The 16,729-nt window shown below is 42.2% G+C and overlaps 1 protein-coding gene across 1 annotated transcript in view; it reads right to left on the bottom strand.

Moving 5' to 3' along the window:
* The window catches only part of clmpb (CXADR like membrane protein b), a 75,216-nt gene extending 62,765 nt beyond the window's left edge, over positions 1-12,451 (bottom strand). The window contains exon 1 of the mRNA XM_069668880.1: positions 12,070-12,451. Within this exon, the coding sequence (XP_069524981.1) occupies positions 12,070-12,118 (49 nt within the window). The 5' untranslated portion in view covers positions 12,119-12,451. The remainder of the gene's footprint in view (positions 1-12,069) is intronic.
* Positions 12,452-16,729: the final 4,278 nt, after the last annotated feature.

Below are 16,729 nucleotides of genomic sequence, written 5' to 3'. Positions count from 1 at the left end.
GTTGAACAAAGGCTTTATTTTTATGTCATAAAAGCATTTTCACAGACATCTTGACTGTGAAACATTGTCATATTTATATATTGAATGAAAGATTCTTGCATTTAAGAGCTTTATGACAGAGCTTTTAAGTATGTGAAGCCAAAGGATAAGTGTGTGTGTGTGTGTGTGTGTAAGGGAGCTTTCTGTGTTATTCAGGGGAATTTGCAGTAAAGACATGTAACCTGTCGTGTCCAATGTCAGTAATTTTAGCCAGCAGCAAACACACATGGTCAGTTGCCGTTGCACCCCTTTGCTAACTGTGCACTTTTTCAGGCGCCCTTGCCACTATGCATCTTTAGTGTCCTGTAACTGAAAACCATCAGCTCTGTCATTCTCCAATCCTGCCACTTCAGAGGTATCCGTGTCTCCCACCCGGCAGAGGTAATCTCTCGATATTGATCCGGTCACATGGCAAAGGCAAATATGTTAAATTGGACAGGGGAAGCTGCTTAAGAGGGCTGGATTTTGAAGCTAAGAGGAGAGGCCGTAGCACTTTATATTTTATGCATGTTTCTGTAAGATTTAAACACACTTTCCTTTGTATTAGCTCCTACGAATCTGATACGTTGTGGCAACCACGTACTGTAGAGGAAGCTTCAGACGGGCATTGATTTCAGGCAAATCTGTCCGGACATCTCCTCTTTCTGGCTCGGTACACCTTTCCACGGCTAATGAGCAGCCGTCTTCATTCCCCGCCGAGTGAGACGTTCTTTTTCATGCCTTGTGTCAAGAAACACCGGCGATTCATTACCAGGGAGGAGAAATGGAGAAAAAAAAAAGAGAGTATGATGGGTAAGCCTGAGCTTTAAGACAGACGACTATGTCCCCTAATCCCTTCTGAGCAGCCGTAAGCCTTCCTTTATCGCTCGTTAGAATTGTGCATCCCTTAAACACATTAACTTAGGCCCTAATGCTGGCCTTTTTTGTAGGACACAGCAGCGAGTCATAGCAGCTAGTCACCACGCTGGGATGGGGGAAAAAATACATACTAAGTGGAATCAAACTCAAACTTAATCGCGTAAAAAGGGTGTATTTTTTAAATGGATGCATAGTATCCGCACATTTCAAAGCAATCAACATCATTCTTGAAAGCTCTTGAGGCGTTTGCAATACCGTGCTGTCCCTAGGATGTGTGTGTCGGAGAGGGAATGTGACGATAAAATCAGGCATGAACACACACAGCGTCTGCCACTCAATCATGTTTGTGTTGCTGTATATTCATATTTTTGTACTTATCTTTCTGCCACACATGCTGGATATGTCTTCCAGGTGAAAAATAGAGGCAGAACCTTGCTTTTCTCATAGGGCTTCTGGTACTGTAGGATCAGAGCTACATCCTTACTCCACTCCACTGTACTTTACAGTAAATCTCCCGCCCCAGTGTACGCCTCTCTTTACACTGACCTTCAGTAGCCCAACCGACATCCTCTCAGTCTGTCGGCCAGCAAGAGCCCTTTTAGCAGCATGAATAACTCATAACTGACAGAAACACTGTAAATACTTGAGTCAACAGGAAACACTAAGGCTGATAAATGAAACAGGTAGCAGGCTGTGTGGGGAATGGAGGCCTCACTGACATATCCTTTGCTTTCTATAAATTAAATTTCTATATATAGTATTATGATACTTTGATTAAGGAGTATCAAGCATTGTTTATTCTGGAATGGACTGTGTATTAAAAAGGCTCTATGCTCTGTTGCGTTATTCCAAAGTAATGTGCAGATGCTTGTGGCTACACCATTGCTGCCCACCTTAGCTTGACAACAGCTTACAAGTAGAGCACAAACACAATTTCATTCCAGTGTTTTTCTTTCATTTCCATTTGCTGCAATTCAGTGCACATGGATAGATGCGGCCTGATGTTTCCTGTGATCTCCAGCTGTGCAAAGGGTCGCACCGACAAGGCAGGCCCACAACCACTGGGCGGCTACAACAACAAAGCAGAGCTTGTTATGTATTCTGACTGCAGCGCGGCTTAGATGCTTGGTGTTTGCTGAGACAGCAGATGACTTGCCTTGCTCTCCCTGCCCCTTGCTCAACCAAGGCAGCATAGACTTAATTGCCTCATTAGCAAAAGGGCCAGCGAGGAGTCCGCCTCTTCCACATTGTTCAATGTCATGAGTGCAACCAAGAGGAAAGGTTAATAGAGTAAACAGCATCTCCCTCTCCTAAATGGAAAAATGTTTGTTTTCTTGCATGATGGGTCACTTGCCAAAAGCTTCATTTCACTCCTCAGTGACAGATTTACGCATTTGATTTAATCTTATCTGCATAGAATAACCTTTATCATAGCTGGTTTCACTGCATATCACAGCTCGCTGTTGCTGTGTGGTTACTCCCAAAGCTGTCTTTTTTGGGCTTGGACCTGTCGAGAAAGCAAAGTCATCATGCCAACTTTAATTATTTTAAGAGCTTGAATTTGCAAACTCTGCTATTTCCTCCTCCGCAGCTTCTTTGGACCCCAGACAGCAAATCAAGCCAAATGCTAACACTCTTGATTTCCCTCTTGAAGAAAGACACACAAAATAAAAGTTATGTCTGCTGCTGAGAAGAAAATGTGACGTCCAAAAAAGCCTCATGTTTAATAATTTTGAGGGAGAGATATAACTCAGAGTACAGCCTGGTTTATGGGCACTGGTGCACCGATCACACACTGAAGAGTCTCTGCATCCTCATCCAGCAACCACAATAAGACAACATCATTCAACATTGGACAGTTTGGACAACAATGCCAAACCAAGACAGGCATCTTAAATGCAGTGCTAAGCCTTTGTCTGTCTCTTAGCTAGAGATGAGGCAATCTGAAAGTCAGCATGATGGGCCAGGCTAAACAAGATGGCTAAAACAAATGGAGGACAGATGCCTGCCTGAGCTGGGAGTTATGATTGGAAAGCTGTTGGCATCAATTTGCTAAATCTCCGAGGTGCACTCCATTACTGCAGAGAGTATACACGACTACATGAGATCACTAACCTGCAGCTGCAGAACGTACTTATGAATAAGTGTGAGTGTTTATCCGGCTGTAACGAGCAAAAACGTGCTCCATGTTCACTCGAAGCCCATGCAAGCTAGTGCTGCCCTCCAAAGGGACAAAAAGCATCGCATGATACAAACACAACATCTGTACTTTCGAACCTTAAGGCCGTGGTTTGTTACAGCCTCACTGGCGCGCACTTTCAGGCAGAGGCTAAATTAAAAAACATACAGCCACGCATCTGCATGAGCAGCATAGCGTAAAGGCTCCATTTCATCAACAAGTCAAGTCTAACGAGTCGGAAAAAACAAAGGTGGTGGTGCCATCTGTTCTGAACCACTTTGCTGGGAAGGGGAAAGAAGTGGGAGGATGAGGAGGGAAAAAAGGAGCTTTTCAGTACTCTGTACTCTGACCACAGCCTGGGTGACTTTATCTCCCGTGGAAACAAAATTCTCAACCTTTCCACCTAATAAAGGCCCCTGTCTCTGTAATATGAAATATGGAGGTTACAGCTGTAGTGCAATCAGCCCATTACATACTTAATTGGTGGACAATCCAGCAGTTGATCAATGTTATTCGGTTTACAATGTTTTCCCTGTGCTATGAAAGACCAAATGGCTGTGCATTGTGGTTGGATAATTAAACCATTCATCACACATTATCCAGTACAAGAGAGCAGGACTGGTAAACCAAGACTGGACCTTAGTAAATGCATTTAACAGAGCCTAATGAATGTCGATTACATAAGGTAAGGTTTTGATGAGCAAGGGTTTCATCCCTATAAAGAATTCATGTGCAGAACTGCATATGTCATAGAGTTTTAAAGGTCATTCCCAGAGGTTTGTTACAGTCAATAAAAAGATTAAGACCGCTATTTAAAGTTTCTGCATGATCGACTGTTTTTACTCTGCAACAAATAAAAAAATCTTTCTCTTTCTTACACTCAGCATAGATCTTAATTGGACAGATGGCTGAGTCCTGACTTCAGCTTTCATGCACTGAGAGTGAAGGGGATCCTCCAGATGGTGTTCAGGTCTTGCGCAGGTAACCGCTTTGTCTTCCACTACTCTAATCAATGGCCACCAAATCCCCCCCCCCTTCCGAGCACCATCCATCTTTAGGTCTTTCCAGGGCTGCTCGGTGACGACCAAAAGCGGCTGAAGATAAATGTTTAAAGGGCAGAAGGGCCTCTGCTGATTAAAGCCACTAACGCTTTAGGGAAGGCTGGCAAGCAAAAGAGGAAATGGAGTGAGACAATGGAGCGCGCGCTTTCAAAACACCTAATGGAGTGTCCTGCTTGCTGGGCTAATAAACTGCTTCAAATTGAAAGGAACAGCGGGCGTCTAAATAGAGCGACGTGCAACATTTCCTCCTGTTCATTCAGTCAGCTCCCGATTGGAAAAGCGGGAGAAGAAAGAAGGAACTGGCCTGGCTTGCCTTTGTTTGGCGCAGAGCAAGTTGCTTTTCTTCATCTGCAATCAATTCTAAGGGATTGGATTACAGCTGAATGCCATGTCGAGTGAAAGAAAAGTCAATTTTTTGTGCACTGGCACCACCCCGGGATATATGAAATAAATGTACGTTTCAGAATTCTTTGTCTGCATGAAAAATCCTTTGCTTTAAGATTTATGGGGAGGACACCCGGTGGTTGCTCTCTGGCTGTGAGCTGTATTCCCTCGCTTGTTCTCATCTCAGCAGTGTGATGCAGTTTAAATGTCCATGTTGATGTGAGGACATGATAATCAATAAACACAATGGGAGATTAGGCACCATACAGGTTGGGGTCTGACAGGTGCACCACATCACCAATTAAAGCGCTAAGCTGTTTTGATGCTATGTCACTCGCTCAAGTCCAGCTTTGTCCATCATGAAGATAGCAAACTTTTAAATCAAGGTAATCAGAGAATGATATCCACTGCTCTGCAATAAGCACGATCAGGCTTGGTCACCCTTTGGACATGCTAACAAGCGTCCAGGTGACAGAGGAAATCCTTAAAGAGACACGCAGGCTTGACCGCTAAATAACACAACCAATGTCAGCCCTGTGCAGCTCATTGGGTATAAATGTTTTATCAATAGTTTGCCTTTCCGTCCTTTGTGTCACTGATGTAAGTACTATGCTAAGCTGCTTGAACGTGAAAGACAACCCAGCAACAGGGATTTTGGTTTATTTTCTTGCAGTCGGAACTCGCAGCTGCAAAAAAAAAAGAAAAAAACAGAGATATACCTGGTTTCAGAGACAGGAAACATAGATCAAAAGCATGTTCTGCTTAGGGAAGACAAGCCTGCCAGTTTTATTTTGCACAGCCAGTTTTTACTATGGCAGAAAGCACTTGAAAGCACCACAACAGGGCTGGGAGCGCTGAGATAGCATCTCGGCTCCAGCCGCTGATAAACAAATCATTTGAAATGGTATTTTTGTAAGATGTATGAATTTTGATCACCTCTGCTTTTGAGGCTGAAGAGCACTCGCTATGTGATGGATGGAATCCCATTTTCAGCATGTCAATAGCTGCATAGAATTAATATCAGAACAGACCTTTAGTGCGGGGAATCAATGGGAGACAATTCCATGCTCCACCTCGCCGACAGCATCAGCGTTTATCTCGCCGCTTTGTTCATTCTTTGATCTCCTCGCTGCTTACATAAAACAATCTGAGACCTTGATTAAAATATTTATGCACAAACGCAGCAAATCGCGTCACATTTTCTAAGAAAACAGAAAGCTGTAATTGCGCTTGCTCCATTGACTTTCATGGTTATTCACTACTGCAAATAAGGCAGAAATCCTCCCTTTGGAAGGAAATTGCTGTGGCTGTAGAGATTACTGTTAGCTCGGGGCTAATGCAACATTTTAATGTCATAGCGACGCAAGGTTTTAAAAGGCTATTTATTTAATTTATGGGCACCTAATCTTAACGTACCTGCTTTTATACACTATTATAAGTTATGTAGTAATGTAATGGATTGGGGCTCCATGTTTAGGAATTCAAGGTCATATGAAATAAACATTCCTGGTGCTATAATGCATTGCTGAAACCATTCAGTCTCTACAATCCACTTAACCATTTAAATGGGATGGTTAATCAATATCTGCTTAGGTCAGTGGGCGAGAGATCCAGGGGCAGTGAAACATATGAGCTAAACACGTTTTTTTGTGCTGCTCAGATTAAATATGTCGAAATAGAAAAAAGATGATGTTGATTCGGGCTGAACGGGCTTGCCATTATTTTGACTTATATTGCAATTTCGAGATGATTTGCGATATTAAAGGGAATGATAACTTATAAGATTATAACATTATTCTCATTTTCATTAAAACATAAATGATTATGGTGTGATATTTGTGGGGATCTGTACCAAGCAAAGGTATGTGTGTGATGTGCAGGCCAGAACATCTCTGCAGCACAATATTTAAATTAAAACAGTATTTGACATTTTACCTTTAACAAATATTGCGCCTTCTGCGATTTGAAAATTGCAGTAGGGCCATATTGCAATTTCGATTAATTGTTCAGCTTACTATTCTGTAATTGAAAAATAGCAATGGGTAAATAAAACAAACAACGAAAATAGACTCATTTGCAGGGCTGAAAACAACAATTCTTTAGTTTTTTACATTTTTTTTACTTCTTAAAAAGTGATTTTTGATTAGATTTACTGACAAATGCACTTATTCATCAGCTACATTTTCCTATAGCCCCATATTATGTTTTTAAAAGCCCTTTTTTATCTGACTGTCAAACCCAGAAATAGGCTGGAAACATGGAACGTTTGGCTGGAGTGGAAACTTAAGGCAAAAGGCAACGAGATTCACCCAAAAACACATTAAAAGCTCACAAATGCATACGATATATCTTGTTTCTCAGACAAAAGTGTAATAGTGCTACAGAGGTTTATGAACTGGACTATTGTTTTTGCTTGGACTTGGTCCAGTCCAAAAAATGGCCTTGTATAATGGTGAATTGTAGTATTTTTGTCCAATTACTTATTGGACCCATTGAACTGAGAGTGGTATCAATCCTCGCATCTAACTCTCAACATGAAGTAAATAAGTATCTTTCCAAAAATGTTTAAAGTTCACCTATAGTATTAACCGGATGTAGTTGTCATGGGCATGTTTGTTCACCTCCACAAAAATCTCTTAGAGCACGCCAGTGGAGTGTATGTGTCATGTGGCTCCAGTTAATGTGGATGTGAGCCTCTCCAGAACATCTGTCAAAGATTAGCAGTAAAGTGAAATAGGCAGTTCCTGTTCATACGTTCCAAAATAATCTGGCACTCATTATTCCCAGTGACGGATGAAAAGGGGGAGGGTGTATAGGTCAGGAACACTACACAAACCCAGCTCTGTGTCTAGTATTTACAAGAAGGAAGTGACAAAATGCCCTTACAGGATAATGCACGGATTGCCTGGAAATCATGGAGTATGAGGAGACGGATATGAAACAAAGAAGTTGTACAAAACAGACAATGAATTCAGGACTACACGCTTTCCACCAGCGCGACCTTTAGTCTTACCTCAGATGTCTTTGGCTGCTATAAAAATACAACCTGCCTCGACCCTCGACTGGTAGGAATAAAAGCACTTATAGTACAAAGCAGGCAGACTTTCACCTACAAACGCTCTCATTCAAACATGGCATTGAGCCTGCTGCGATACAATGGAGAGACCTTCTGACTAAAAGCAACACAATCAATGAAACATGAAGAATCCCTCAGGTACAAAAAAAGGACGCCTTGTTATTCAGGGAAGCGCCGTGTCATTCAAAGGCCGTGCACATCAGGGGGAAAGTGCTTGGAAGGCAAATCTGTGTTTGTTAATGATATGGGTCAATTGTTTTGAGGACGGCTGGACCTCTGCACTCATCTGTAGGCATCTTTAGCCACCCTTGGCCGAGGTTTTGTATTCCAGCCTGTTCTGCCCTTGCTGAGAAATTCAGATTTGCCATTTCTGCTTTGAGTAATACAATCCTCTCCTGATGGAAGTCTGTTTACACTTTGTTCTGCATGTCAAATCGCTGACATTGTAGGTGGAGGGGAAGTCATTCAACTATCTGGAGCAACACGCTGCTAGCTATTTTGTAGTTGTCAGCTGCATTGTTATAGTACTGTATGTTCTACAGCTTGAAGCTACCACATTAGAGTTTTGATACAAAGAGAACAGGACAGAAGCAGACTATCAAATACATTTAAAAAAGAAAAAGGCTTACTGAGTTGGCCATGGGAGTTAGGCAGATTTCCACACATGAAACGCGGAACAAAGTGGCACAGAAAAAGTAGAAGACAAAGACTAAACACACTGGGAAGATGAGGCTAATCAGACACAGGTGAGACTAATCAAGGAACAGGTGAAAGCAATTAGGGCGGGGCACATATGCTGTGTTCGAAATGCCAGTACGTACTGATTTGGCCAAAATGTATTATGCAGTATGCAAACTAAAGCAAAATGTGCAGTATGCCAAAAAAACTCGGATGTCGTACAGATTTGGAAAAAATCTCCAGTATGCATCAAACCAGTCGACCTCGCCAACTGTATCCTACAATGCAAAGCGCTGGAACATCACAGCGGCAGTTAGAAAACTAACAGCAGCAGCATTCCAGCAGAGGGGGGCGCTATAGCTAAATAAGCGGCAGTTATTGTTTACTTCTGCCTGGCGTAGCATACTGCAAAATTAGTTTGAAAAGCTCCTCCATACTACACACTACCTCCGAACACAGTATGCAGTATATAGTATGTATAGCATATAGTATGTAGTATGTAGTGTACGGCATTTCAAACACAGCCATAATCACACGAGCAGGAAGACACGCAAAGGCAGGAAGTACAGCAACATACACAGGAAGGATGGGTGCATTTCAAAATAAAACAAGGAAATATAACCTGACACTGAAATTAATTAAATAAAACTGAAACAACAGGGATGAAAACAGGACAGATACAATGTCTACAGGATATTGCATTATGTATTGTGATGCTTTACATTGTCTGTTTATGTCGTCTACATATGAAAATGTCTTCAAGTTTTAATAGGTCTGCATATCGCTCATTAAATTAACCTCTGTAAATATATTGCACCAGTAAATTAAAGTGAGATCAGGAGTCCTTCAAAGGTTTCTGCTTTCACAATTTGAGATGAAGGTTGACTCACTGTGCAAGAATCCACACCTAACCGACAAATGCTTGAAATATCTTGCAAGTTCCCATCCCACAAAGCACATCTGCCAAATTCATCCCATGCTCGCAAAAAACAAACATTATCAAAGCTGAGAACGTACATAGGGGACACCGCATGGTAAGGCTGAAGAATAATGCGAGCCAAAAGGAGATCAAAACGCACCCTTAATGTATGGTAACTAGACGTCAAATATCGAAACGTCTCTGGGTTTGTAGGAATGTCAGAAGTCTGACTGGGTGTGTGTGGGTGTGTGATTCAGGCGCAAACACATCAAGATGTCACTTCATAACCTCTGGCTCAGGAGGCTCCTGTCATCTTCACATTTCAGAGATCCTCTGCCTTCCCCGGCAGACATGCTAAATATAGAATGGGGACAGAATTTCTGTTTGGAGCCACTGCTCTCTTTATCTACATCTAATACTAGCATGCATGCATAGGCACATTGTTCACTCATGTTGTATTGTCTCGTTGCTTGATGCACATGAAACTCCGCCGAATGAGGCTGCAGAGGTTTGGATCTCATGCAAAAGCCGCTCATTCTTTTCAATTACATTTCTGTCAAGTGACTTACACTCTGTTATTACTTCTTGGACAGTCATTTTCAAATTCCCTCATTCAGAATCATTTAATCCTGGAGCAAGGACAGAAAGGCAATCCATCACTAGTCTCCTTTACCTAACTGAATGTACCACACTGTTCCTGAGTTTTATTTGACCTTGTTCTGTTTCTCACTTCGTATCGGCAGAGATACAGAGGGGAGCTGTGGAACTCTCCATGGCAATTAATTGTGCTACTTATCTGTAATGTGAACTTGGATATTACATCTCACACTGATATTAAATTAAGGATGTCTCAGGACTTGTGAGACCAAAGCCAAATAAAAAGGAAATGAGCCCCTATTAATGACTATTGATTCTTTTATAATAAAACTTCCTCTCTTTACTCGGCCTCGGTGTTGATCTTGAATTAAAACAGGCTATAACTTCAGGAAAATGTCCTTCAGCCTGCCACAGCAGAGCAGCCTAGCCTGGAGAGCTGCATATCTTCCCGGTCAGGGAAAAATGCCTTTTTAGCTGACGTGCAGATATTTTGTTGTTGCATGCGAGACTTGAAATCCAGGGTGCAACTGTACCGGACATTCATCCTTTATGATATCCTTTTCAGTTGCACAATTTGTTTTATACAGTCACATCTTGCGACATGACAGGGGAAGGGGAAAACGCCTCACCATGGCAACAACAAGTCATTTGATACTCCGGGTACATGCTGGTGGTTATTTTAGGAAAAGTGTGCCGGCATTGTTTGTGTTAGGGAATAAATGAGTGTTGTTGATTTAACCTGCAATGTTTGCATCTTGCAGAAAGCAAAAAGAGTGTTTGTATGCAGTGTCCTCTGCAGAGTCAGCTCCTTTACTTAAAGCTCAGGATCAGTGACCATCACCACTGAGAACATACTGTGGGTTCACCGGCTGACTGATGTAAGCCTTAACAAGTCAGCATGTATGCAGGTCCACATCTTCCCTCCTTCCATTTTCTATACTGCTTATCTCTTCCAGGGTCACAGGAGCCTGGAGCCTTTCCCAGAGTGCACTTGGCAAGGGGCAGGGACTGATCCTGAGAGGTCACGACAATATGAAAGTAACTGAATAATGGGAGCCGAAGACAAACTGTTAAGGCATTTAAAGGCCTAAAGCACAACCAGCAACATGGATGAGTAAATAAAACCAGCTTTATGTTCAAACTAAGGGGAATGAAAAAATTAAACACAAATGATCGACTCCTTTGATTCTCTCCAGACTGCAACCCCATGAACAGCGAGCCTCATGCAGACCTGAGCACGACTTCTGGACTCCAACCAAAGCAGGCAAGCCGCCAGCTCTTTCGGTGCATTATTCCTCATATGGCCACTCTCAAACACGCTTACTTTTAACTCGGTGGCTTCCAGACTTTTTCAGAGCAAATATCCCTGTTCATAGTCTCTTTAGACTGTAAACTCCCCTTTGGAAAATCCTGCTTTATCCCCAGTTACACCCAGTTAGGGAAATTCCACTGCAGGTGATGAGACAGCAGTGGGGAGTGTGAAACGTCTTACTGGAAGTCGTTTTTACACGCTGTCTCATAGCGCTACAGAAACTTCCAGTCAGTAAAGTCGCAGTGGAATTAAACAGTCCCTCGTTAGTGTCCTCCAGGCCCAATGGAGTCTAGTGGTAATATTGGTTTAAGTATCAGCTGCAGTGGTGGTAACACAAACTGCTGTCATTGTTGATAGACAAAAGACGCTTTCATTTATGATACTGAAATTAACCTTTTGGGTTCACTGTGAAATAAAAGATGATTTCACCAAACAAATGCAAATATCCAGAAAAACTTAAAACTGGGCCAAACAATAAGAAACAAATAATATATAACCTTAATGGATGCTTATTTTCTCTGCATTAGAAGAATAATTCAATTGATGCACATGCTGGGTCAGAAATCTGTACAATAGATTTAAAGGGAGGGGTCAGGTGAACTTTTATCCCCTTTAATTGTGCCTATAATAAAAAAAAAAAGCTCCCCCAAGTAGCCTAAAGCAGCCTATGGGTTGCAAATCAAGGTTGACTTGTATATTAGCGTAAATATAAATAGCATTTTTATGCGCAAATTAAAGTGCAAGGGTGTGTATATGCAATGAAATAAATAAATATATTCTGACATCATTCTTTGCTGAAAACACTTGCCAGATGTGTTGGCGACGTGTTAAACAATAAGAACGTATATTGAAAATATCACAATACAGGCTAATAACGACAGACAGCAATGTGCACACCAGACGAACACGCTCCACTGCTATTTACATGAATAAGCGATCTCAGAAAAGGAGTGGGAAGTGACTTACCCAGAAACAAAGAGCGAAATATTGCAGACATCACGGCTGGAAATCCCATATGCAACGGAGCTCGGAAACAATGCGCTCAGACTGCCTTCAGATTCATTCGGCTGACCTAAGTGCAGGTACAACGAAGCGGCACCATCAGCGAATTGAAAAGCGAAATCACAGATAAACAAATCTTCATTGAACACATGAGTCCAAGGACATCATAATGTTGCACGCGCCCGACATATCTAAGCCTCCCAAGACGAAGAAACGTGGCTCTTTCTCGTCATCGTCACGTTCATCGCAGGCTACACTTGGCGTCAAATCAAAGTTCCCTGGCTGTCTGGCTCTGGCGTGGGACGTGTTGTCTCAGGGTCCCCTCTGTCTCCTCCTCAGCAGTCTCTCCTCCTTTCCTCCTCCGCTGCACAAAATGTTAGAGAGGAGGAGGAGGAGGAGAAGGAGGAGGAGGGGGAGAGCGAATAGGTGGATGATGAGGGGATGCTGAAGGATGGAGACCTCTAGAGTCTGAAGTTCTCTTACACAGCCCGGGCAATCTGCAACAAACACTAAAAGGTTCGATGGGAGGATGAGTCCTCTTGTTAGGTGTCACGATTCCTTTGAAGTGATGATTTAACGTGGCCTTTAATAGAAATATTAATATGAGCAAATCGTGGACCTATAATGATGAACCGCAGACACATTTCGCCGTTTAGCTACTATATTGATATGGTATTGTGTCGGTGTATTTTCAAATCTAAGGGTTGCATGGTCGTTTTGCGTTTTCAGGCTGAAATTAGGTTAGTCGATTAATTGATTAGGTGATTGAAAAAAAAGGGTACACTATTTTGAAAATTGATTTAGGCTGTCCTTTAAGAAATTATTAATTATTTAAGTGCTTCAAAGTGGGTTTTTTGCAAAGGATTTGCTGATTATCTTTTCTATGGGATCAGAAAGTGACTGTTTTTGACTGTTAGTTGAACCAAACAAAGCAGTTCGATAACATTTGCCATTTAATTAATTGATCACATGATTAATCCATGAATCCAGAAAGAAAGGTTAATTGATTATTGATTTAGTTCTTATTTGGAGACCTTTAATTTTCAACATTAACAACAATAGTAATAAGGAATCCAGTTAATAATTTATGTTTGTTTATACGTTTTAAGTTGATTTCCATTAGATTAAAGCTGTTCAGACTACTCCAGCATTATTTTATATCAAGTAATAAGAAATGCAGCATGTTTTGAAGTCAAAGGCATTTAATATTTTCTAGGCTATTTATATTTTGCAGGCGGTGATGACACATGCCTGTGATCAAAGGCACTTCAAACATCACTTTTGAACCAAGAGGCATATTTGTCTTCCCTTACCCTTTTTTTTATTTATTTGTCCACCATGCTTCTCAATCTTTGGATTATTCAATCTTTCCAAAACTGTCACACAAGATTCATCCCATCCCCGTCTTTGGTTTCAGATATTTAACAGGAGCGGCGTGGTCTGAAGGTAAACAAACGGCGAAAGGCCGAGTGCAGCCCTCTGCTGATGGCTGCTCTCAGACCTTAGGACAAATGAATCCCCCACTTCTGTGTCTCAACAATCTACAGAAACAACAAAAGGATTTTCACTCGCCATTGGCCCCTTTGCTCTCTCTCTCTCTCTCTCTCGTTTTCTCTCTCTCTCGCTCCCTTTCCCCCTGGAGTGGCCTGCTCTTCAGCACCAGCCTTCCTCCATTCCTTTCCGTTCCAATAACTAGATAGCTTGAAACAATGTCTCACATGCACAAGTAGACACGCACACGCATACACTCTGTCTCTCTTTTTCTCCATTTCACAATGCAGACACACGGGTACAAAGAAACACATGTTTGCGGGGAAACAGTTGATGAGACGCGGAGCATGCAACAAATAACATATTTGCAGATGTTGCAAGAGGCAGATAAGAGACAGCGAGGTGCTGTCTTCATGCCTGTATGGTCTCTTTTTGTCCGTAATAACACTCCTTTCATCGTTTTTCTCCCCCCTTGCTTGTGTTGCTCTGTTTATCTTTGTATTTCCAGCTGAATATAAAAGGTCACAGTCTCAATGCAACTAGTCTCTGCAGAAGTCGGCATTCACAGAAGTCAGCTGCAGCAGTGTGCAGTAAAGTGCAAAAGGAAAAGCTACTCTAAACTGTTGCAGAATCAGCTGTCACACTATGATGGATGGCTGGTTGTTACAGACATGTTTGCCCGGGCGATCACCGCAATCCTACTGTAATCTAAGTTCAGATAAAAACACTTGATTGAAAAAGCACCTGATTTCAAACATATATTGCATCTTTTATTTTTTCAATTTCCCCGTTAGGATGAGAGATGAGGTGTTGAGGCAGGGTAGAGCCTGCAGCAGTGCAATGCGTTTTCCAGCACTGAGGTTATCTTGATTGCTCCTTTAAAAGATGACCTCACTTTTGTATGAACAGATGACAGCACTACATAAGATTTGGGGCCGATCCGTTGTTGATAGCAGTGATCCTGCGATTTGTTCCTTGTCTCGCATGCGGTGTGGATAGTGCCATGGGAGGCAACTTGTCTGTGTTTGGTGGCTTGGCCTTGGTGCATGATATAGCACCCCAATGCAGATGGCCTCACAGATGGTTGATATTTATACCACGGGGCCTTGAAAAGTCACCAGTGTGGAAACTGCTCTTTCTCCCTGATTAGTTTCACATCACCAAGAACACAGCGATCCCAACACACCCATTTGTCAGTGCTCTGAAAACATATGACCAGCCGTGAAATTTATTAGAGGACATCAGGAGAAATGTATGATATTGTTTTAGGATAAATATTGTTTGCTGTTAGGGCTGCCCCTTTTTGAGGTGACGGTGATGATGGGTTAGGACTCTCCCTCCTTTTTCACTGGATGAAAACGTAATCCCCCTAAGTGCACGGTCCATGATTTTTTAAAAATCTTCCAGACTCGACACGGCTTGCATTTTAGCTTGGAGCACTTTTGACTTATGTACTTTAAGTGGATTTGCAATTCAAATTGGAGCAACAAGATGCACCTCGGACCTCCTGGCAGAGACGGAGTGCTTCAGTGAGAGTGTTCATGTCCGCCAGAACAGCTGTATCTCCCTCATCATGACATCACATGGACGTGTTAGTGTTTTGTTGGCGCACGGAAGACACCCTGCAAACACACGCGAGCGCGGCGTGATGCCTAGCTTTGGCCACCTCTCTCTCCTGACTTCAGGGAACGACAGAAGTGGATCGTTAAAAGGATTCTCGAGTAACAATATGAATCTGGAGGGAAAAAAAACTCTTTTGTTTAGTCCTCTCTATTTTTAGCAACCAGTGTGATGCTTCGCTGTTAGTGTTTCACGGCTCGCAGATCCTTTATAATTTAATGAGGGAGAGGGCAGCCCTCGTGGATTTACGGCGAGCATCTGAAGGCGGCATTGGCCACTCGGTTTATTGATCCAAATCGGATGTTTGTTTATGGGTCAGTTAAGCTCTTTCCCTCCAGTGCCATGCAACCCCACCTCTGGAACATTCAAATTGTCAGCTGCTTTCTAAACCAATAAAATAAATGCACTTCAAGTCGATATTCATTATTTTAGTTTCTCTTTAGCAGATCGGTCGGTCAGAGGTCTTTTAAACAGCAGTGCCTTACAGTATAGTGTAGAGACCACAACCATGATAAGAAGTGCCTGCTGAGACTACTGTAAATGTTTGGTTTCCTTTTTTCGTATTGCAATGACTTTCACAATTGATCTGCATCTCAATCCAACATTGTACTGCATTGCATTTCACAAAAAGCTGCTTACCTGCCCCTTTGATCATGCAGTTGTGAAACAGATTAAACTCTGCCTTCTTTGTTTTGTCATTTCCTCAGATCAGCTGAAACTTGTGACAAAGGAAGGAGAGCAAAAGTGCCCGTTTTAGACCACTTCTTGTCATCTCCTGTTCCACATTCCTGCGAGCACAGCGCTTGTCTCCTTGTAGTGTAAAGCCCAGCGAGTTCAAAAGTGGATGTTCCTCCTCAATTTATTCATGAGCCTTTCACGGGGAACATGAGGCACAGGAGGATGGAGTTTAAAAACATGTTATCATGCTCTAATTAAAGGCGAGGCAGGAGACCGCATCTTATCCAGGAGCCAAGCAGCATACCCAGTTTTATCTTACATCTGTTAGTCTGTGGTGAATAGGTAAATGAATGAGCTGAATGCGGATGATTGAATGCGTGAAGGAATGAATGAGTGAATTCATTAACCAAAGCCAGAGTAAATGTCTGAATAAACCAAACATGCATGATGGTGCCATTTGGGGGAGTGAAATAAGACTGATTGCTGTTTATGTAGAATCGCATGACTCTGTCTTTGGGAAAGGTAATAATGTTAAATTGTTGCCTGCTGCAGTTCAGGATAAACAGATCAATCACGTCGGAATATAATTTCCACCACATTGCATGCTGCATTAGAATTTGTTTTCCTCAACCCTGGCATTTTCCACCTCAGCAGATGCAGGATAACGCTGCATCCGGCCCGATTCTAGCACACAGAAAGGAAAGTCAAGTACATTTTTAATTACAGGAGGTTGTTTTGGCTATTTTGACGCGGATATTCATGATACTGAAGGCATGAATGAACACCACATTACCACCATCAAGGTGTCATAGCAACCTGAGAGCTATAATCCTGC

This window comes from Semicossyphus pulcher, unplaced genomic scaffold (genome assembly GCF_022749685.1).
Source record: "Semicossyphus pulcher isolate SPU_LCO1_2020_fin unplaced genomic scaffold, fSemPul1.0.p SCAF_19, whole genome shotgun sequence".
NCBI classification, from domain to species: domain Eukaryota; kingdom Metazoa; phylum Chordata; class Actinopteri; order Labriformes; family Labridae; genus Semicossyphus; species Semicossyphus pulcher.
The sequence above is the reverse complement of the archived record's forward strand: the minus strand, read 5'-3'. Positions and strand labels throughout refer to the sequence as shown.